The 7,024-nt window shown below is 34.0% G+C and overlaps 1 protein-coding gene across 1 annotated transcript; it reads left to right on the plus strand.

Moving 5' to 3' along the window:
• Positions 1–1,076: 1,076 nt before the first annotated feature.
• On the plus strand, positions 1,077–5,247 carry LOC148949757 (uncharacterized). Its single transcript, XM_089092777.1, has 2 exons — positions 1,077–2,059; positions 5,139–5,247. Exons 1-2 carry the CDS (start codon positions 1,077–1,079, stop codon positions 5,245–5,247), a joined length of 1,092 nt encoding a protein of 363 aa, XP_088948903.1.
• Positions 5,248–7,024: the final 1,777 nt, after the last annotated feature.

Raw genomic sequence — 7,024 nt, forward strand, 5'->3', positions numbered from 1 at the left:
TCTGAAATACTTGTGTTATTAAGTTTCTTAACCAAATCTGCCGAATTACTAATGTAGGAATACTGTGAATACAGTAAAGGTTTGAAAGCTCTGCAAACCATTTTCCAATATTGGAAGCGGGGGCTTTAGTACATGCTACGATAGGTCTTAGGGGAATACCTTATTTATGCAGTTTTGGTAAGCCGTAAAATTTTGGACAGAAACTACCACGGGGGTAAAATTTGTTGTATAATTGTGGTGTGATTTTACCATTCTGTTTTAGCTGTTTTAATTCATCTATAATATTATTAGTAAATTGATCAGTAGGATCATGAGTGATCGGTTTATATGTACTTGTGTCTTTTAAAAGTGAAACGATTTTGTTGTCATAGTCTGTCGTATCCATTACAACAAGTGAATTTCTTTTGTCTGCTTTGGTTATTATAATAGATGGGGCTTTGCGGATGTTATATAATATTTTTATGTCGTGTAAATTTTTTTGTGTGAAATTGTTAGGAGACTTAGCCTTTTTTCGGCTATTATAAAGGGTATTTATGAGACAAGAATTAACTTCATCAGAGTTAGCGAAAGATGGGTAGTATTTATGTAAAGCGGACTCTAAAGAGGAGACTATATCTGCCAAGGGAACCTGTTTCGGCAGAAAAGAGAATATTGGACCTTTTTCCAGTGTTTCGATTTCCTGGGTTTCAAAAGTTCTAGAAGAGAGGTTAACAACAGCCGGTCCAGGAGTGAATCTTGGAGAATAAATACGGTTTCTCATCAAAAATTCCTCTCTCAATCTTTCCAATATTTTATACAGTCGTTCCTTTGACAAGCGAAAATCATGGCGAAACAAATTCCTTTCTAATCTAACAACTTGAGAAAAATCAACAGTGGATAGGTTTTCAAACAAAACATTTTCGAGAGATTTTCTTTCTGAGGAAATGATCTCTCTCGAAAATTTTTTGTTTGAAAACCTGTCCACTGTTGATTTTTCTCAAGTTGTTAGATTAGAAAGGAATTTGTTTCGCCATGATTTTTGCTTGTCAAAGGAACGACTGTATACAAAATTGGAAAAATTGAGAGAGGAATCTTCGATGAGAAACCGTATTTATTCTCCAAGATTCACTCCTGGACCTGGTATGGTTAACCTCTCTTCTAGAACATTTGAAACCCAGGAAATCGAAACACTGGAAAAAGGTCCAAAATTCTCTTTTCTGCCGAAACAAGTTCCAGTGGCGGATATAGTCTCCTCTTTAGAGTCCGCTTTGCATAAATACTACCCATCTGTCTCAAACCCTGATGAAGTTAGGTCTTGTCTCATAAATACCCTTTATAATAGCCAAAAAAAGGCTAAGTCTCCTAACACTTTCACACACAAAAATTTGCACAACATAAAAGTATTATCTAACCTCCGCAAAGACCCATCTATTATAATAACCAAAGCAGACAAAAGCAACTCACTCGTTGTCATGGATACGACAGACTATGACAACAAAATCTTTTCACTTTTAAAAGACACAAGTGCATATAAACCGATCACTCATGATCCTACTAATCAATTTACTAATAATATTATAAATGAATTAAAACAGCTAAAACAGAATGGTAAAATCACACCACAATTATACAACAAATTTTACCCCCGTGGTAGTTTCTGTCCAAAATTTTACGGCTTACCAAAACTGCATAAACAAGGCATTCCCTTAACACCTATCGTAGCATGTACTAAAGCCCCCGCTTCCAATATTGGAAAATGGCTTTGCACAGCTTTCAAACCTTTACTGTATTCACAAAATTCCTACATTAGTAATCCGGCAGAATTGGTTAAAAAACTTAATAACACAAGTATTTCAGAAAACACAATAGTTAGTAGTTTTGATATTGTTTCCATGTACACGAATATAGATGTGGCTACTTCTGAGCAATTATTAAAATCCAAAATAGAAGAAAATTATCACTTAATCGAAGACTCAGTGACAGGAATTGATGGTGAAGTTTTATTTAATCTTGTTAAAATCTGTAATAAGTTTTCAATGTATTTTCAGTTTCGTGGTTCTTTTTATCAACAAATAAATGGGTTACCAATGGGAGCAGCTCTATCTGGCCTACTGGCTAATATTTATGTCGAGAACCTTGAAAATTGGGCATTAAATTCTTATTTTTAAAACATGTCTATTGGGGTTGTTACATGGATGACGTAATTTCACTTTGGAATTATAGGGAAATTGAACTTCGGGGTTTCCCAGATCATCTTCATACTTATGATAGAAATTTGCCGTTTACCATAAAAACTGAAATTGAAAATAAACTACCTTTTTTAGATGTGCTAATTATCCGTAATACTAATAATTTGGACTTCGCTATCTATAGAAAACCAACACAAAACAACAGATACCTTCATTTTAATTCAAATCACCCCCCACAAGTTAAAAGAGCAGGTGTAACTTCTCTCAATGACCGTGCCCTGAACATTTGCTCCGATTCATACATAAAAGCAGAAATAAATTTATCAGAGATATTCTTTTTGGCAACGGATACCCCATTCCTTTTGTCAATAATACGATTAACCATAGAATAAAAAGACATTTTCGTAAAATCAACGATATTTCACAATGTGAGGCTCCTGAAAAACCCTCTAATATAATCTATCTTCCGTACATCCCAAGAATCACCACAAAAATAAAAAATATTTGCACAAAAAACAATATGTAGTTAATTTTCACCAATAATTTTAAAATCACATATTTCTTAAACTCCGGTAAAGATAAAACCCCAGTTACTCGCCAAAGAGGGGTTTATCAAATACCATGCGATTGTGGCAATTACTACGTTGGCAGAACTCGTCAGAATCTAGAAAAATGGATACACCAGCATAAAGAAGACATAGAAAAAGCGTTAATTGCTAATAGTTCTAATAACTCCTTTGATTCTGCTTTAGCTAGCCATATATTTGATAATCCCAGCCACACAATACTCTTTGAAAAATCTTCTCACCTTAGTAGTGATTTGGGGATAAAACAGGTGGTCCGGGAAACAATCGAAATTAGGCTCAAAATAAATAAAAATATTTCCTTAAATAGGTACTTAGGAGAATATTCACTGAATTCTTTATACTCAAATTTAATTAGAAATGATCTAAAAAAATATTTTATTAAACTAATTGACAATAGTATTGAACCCGTTACAAAAAGGCCTTTAAGACTAGCTGCTAAGAAAACAAGATTAGCTTTGAAAACTTGCAGTTAATAATTTCATTTTATTTCGTTTGAATGAATTCATCGTCTCTCATCATTTTATTTATCAGTCCTGGTTGAACTTTGTTGAAGTAAGGATGCTGGGGCTGTTTTAAAAGTTTTTAAGAGCATTTTCAGTTTTAAACTTCGTATTTTAATGTAAGTTGTTTATATATATATTTTTTCTTTAATGTTGTGCTGAAGACAGCCCTTGGACATAGGGCCGAAATATTCACCGATTTAAATTGCACTCTCTTGGAAAAAATTTCCCTATTGTTTTTAAGTTGTGTTTGTTAGAACCCCTTGTAATTTCTACCGCCACCTTAGGCACTCTAGGTCCCGTTTTATCAACACTTTTAACATTCAATGGTGTATAAGCATCAATGTTGACTGTCCCACTTCCAAAAAGAAACTGATCCTCGATCAATATTTTCAACCACCTGCGAATTTTGTCTATTAACAACGTGGGGGGAAATTTTGCTAGCTGGGAGATGTGTTTGGAGAAACATCGTAGGAGATTTCAGCCACCTGGGAATTCTGTCTTGAAAAGCATTTGCGGGAGAGTTTTGAAGGATGAGGATGAATGAATTCATCCTCTCTCATCATGTTATTTATCAGTCCTGGTTGAACTTCATTGACGTAAGGAGGCTGGGGCTGTTTTAAAAGTTTTTAAGAGCATTTTTAGTTTTTAATTTCGTATTTCAATGTAAGTTGTTTATATATATATTTTTTCTTTAATGTTGTGCGGAAGACGGGCCTTGGACATAGGGCTGAAATATTCACTGATTTAAATTGCACTGTCTTGGGAAAAAAAATGTCCCTATTGTTTTTAAGTTGTGAATGTTTGATATGGAAAGGCAGTGTGGTCTTCGTCAATACAAGGGTTTCTCGACTAACCCTAGAATGGGACACGATGTATAATGGGTTTGTTATAACATCAAGCAAACTCAAGTCGGAAAAACAATTGTGCTTCGCGGCTAAGGTGAATAGCGTGTATACAGAGACTACAGGATGCATTAAATACGCTGGCGAAATATATTGAAGAGAACAATTTATAGAAAACAGTCTGTTTTTGACAGTGAGAGTGATGATTTTGAAAACAGAAAATCATGCGTAATCTAGTAAAATTGGAAAAGTGGTTAGTTTTAGATGATGACTTTCTGGAACTATCTCCTCAAAGAAAACTTCTGGAGAAATGCTTAACGATATAATGGGAACCGATTCCCCTTCTTTGGACTATCGTCGTCATGGTCCCCAAGCTTTTTGTTTGAGAGTCAGTTTGTTTTTGGAAGTGGACCAGTTAACATCAAAAAATGTTTTACACTTGCCCATTATACTTGTATACTTTGGGAAGCTGCTCATCCTGTGAGAATTATACTTTTGCTGATGAGTATAATGAAAAGTGTAAATTATGCAATCCATGTAAATTGCATAGAGGATATGCAGCGCAAATTAGAGACTGTAGTTCTTGTCTTGAAGAGATTTTTGACTCTCATAATCACTCTCATAATAGAGGATTCGTATGCTCCAATTGTCATTATGATAAATATGATCCATGAGAAAATACGTATCCTTGCCTGATTGCGAAAAACCCTAAACATGAGTTCAGTGTATTTTTAAGAAACTGGTATCGTCGCAGCTTTGAGTTATTTGGGAAGAAGAAGCTGGTCTACGCTTTAGGTTCTGAAATAGTAACATAGTCTGGTTTTTACATTCTTACTGTGAAGAAGTCGGGTATTATGATTACTAATCTACAGACTTTAGTTTGATTGTAACGGAAAGTAACCCTTAAAATAAGCGTTGATTGTTTGTCATTGCTTCAATTAAGCAAATTGAAAAACGTGAATTTTATCATGTGAATCAGAGTAATATTATTGACTTTACAAAGAGAATTAATAAAAATAAAGTTACCCTATATTGTAGAAAATGTGACCCTGACTTTGCAATGAAAGACGAATACAAGTTGAATGCTGACAAGCTACCTGCACTTATCGTTTCGGATGACTATCTATACGTAGAAGAAGAAATCTAAAGAAAACAATGTTTTGTACACAAAATTTTATTAATAAACAAATTTACATACATTTTTAAAGCATTTCACATTTAGGGCACCGAAATTTATATTATAGAGGTAAGAAAGAGTATTTTCAACTAGAAAGTCGTTCAATCGAGGATTGTCACCATAAATCTTGATAAGCTCCATGTAAGTATATCCATGACTTCGAAAAATAAAATATAATAGGGCGGGAAAACCACAGATTCTCGTTGATAAATCTTGTACCCGCTTCCGATTTTGAATAATAGATTTTCCGCTCTGCTCAAGGAAATTTTTAATATGAGGTGTGTAGAATGTATAGGGCAAGCCAAGCGAATCGAAAAATTCTATATTGCTTCTTGTTTGAAAGATGCATAACCATCTTTACACTTGATGGACTGCTATTAACAAAGATTAGGATTGTTATTAACAAAGATTAAAGATTGTCAACATGTTGAATATGCTCCAGGAAATCTGAAAGTATGCAAAAGGATTTATATTTGGACATGTAGGAGTCCATGTTAAATATATCAATTATTTGTTCCGTGTTCATGGCGCCAAGTCTATTTAAACACTGTCGTCAGGAGTAATTTCCCAATAGGTTTCAAGATGATTTAGCGAGATTAATACAATACTTACCTCCAATGGTTTGGTGAAGGTACACTCTATCCGTACATTTCCTGTCCGTACAATACTCATATCTTGAATACCAGACAAATCCAATACAATTATGCCATGCGTTTCCGCAAACATTTCATCACTTATACCATTTTTAAATAATTGCAAATGTCAATGTAGGGACTGCATTGTCAATTTGTAGAGGGTCCTATAAGATTTATCAAAATATAAATTGTTGAATGGGATTCGATTTACTTTACATACAAGCGATAAAAGTCCAAAGAATTCAAATTAATGTGGGGAATATGTCCATGATCCAGCAGCGTTAGCACTTTTTGCATAAGCTAATGTAAATTTTGAAGATATTTCTCCACTGATAAAAGATGAATCGGTATAGGTACACGAACCTGTAGCAATATGACGCTGATTTATGATTGTATGAGACACGAGCAATTTGATATTGTTACCACTGGCTCTTAATTTTTCAATCGCCAAAGCCACAGAACTCATAACTTGTTGTTTTTGTACATGAAGTATTGCCGACGTGAGAGAGAAAGTTACATCGGGTGTCACGTCCAATACTTTTCCTATAATATAATTGGACGGCGCGAGTTGTAGTTTTATATCAATCTGTACATTAGGAGGCAACCATTGAGGTATATTAAATATCTCATGATTTAGTTTCCCAACTAAATGTAAATCTTTAGTTGTCGCCTCTCTAAGAATATTGGTAGTATCAGTATTTGTAATATATTCATATCCAGTTGTCATAACTCTCAACTGCTTATAGGACAATGGTGTCATCAACATGAATTGTATATAACTTGTATAATTTGAAATGTTATGGCTCGTGCTCACCAATGTTCCATTTATTTAGACACTTATTTGTCGAAATAAATTATGTAGTACACAATTTTCGCAGGATAACCCCTCGGCGGCGCATGGTTTTTCATTGTTCGATTTTTCGATTTGTCATTGTTCGAACAATGACATTTAAATCTATAAATGTCAAATCCAAATCGATAAAGTAGTCTTCATTAGAATAAATTTGAAAATGGACATTTTCAGAGAGCGATTCCTACAGGTAAAATTGTTCATAGTATCTTTGTTTTACACTGACATATACATTTTCCGCATTGAAAAGATTTAGAGATGA

This window comes from Artemia sp. Qi Xiang Cuo, chromosome 8 (assembly GCF_049724085.1).
Source record: "Artemia sp. Qi Xiang Cuo chromosome 8, ASM4972408v1, whole genome shotgun sequence".
Taxonomy (NCBI): Eukaryota; Metazoa; Arthropoda; class Branchiopoda; order Anostraca; family Artemiidae; genus Artemia; species Artemia sp. Qi Xiang Cuo.

What these genes read in the sequence shown, in the direction of transcription:
- LOC148949757 (XM_089092777.1), top strand. Translation starts at nt 1,077, where the DNA reads ATGAGAAACCGTATTTATTCTCCAAGATTCACTCCTGGACCTGGTATG. An exon ending in TTTTATCAACAAATAAATGG is followed by an intron (nt 2,060 to 5,138) that starts GTTACCAATGGG and finishes CCTATATTGTAG; the next exon opens with AAAATGTGACCCTGACTTTG.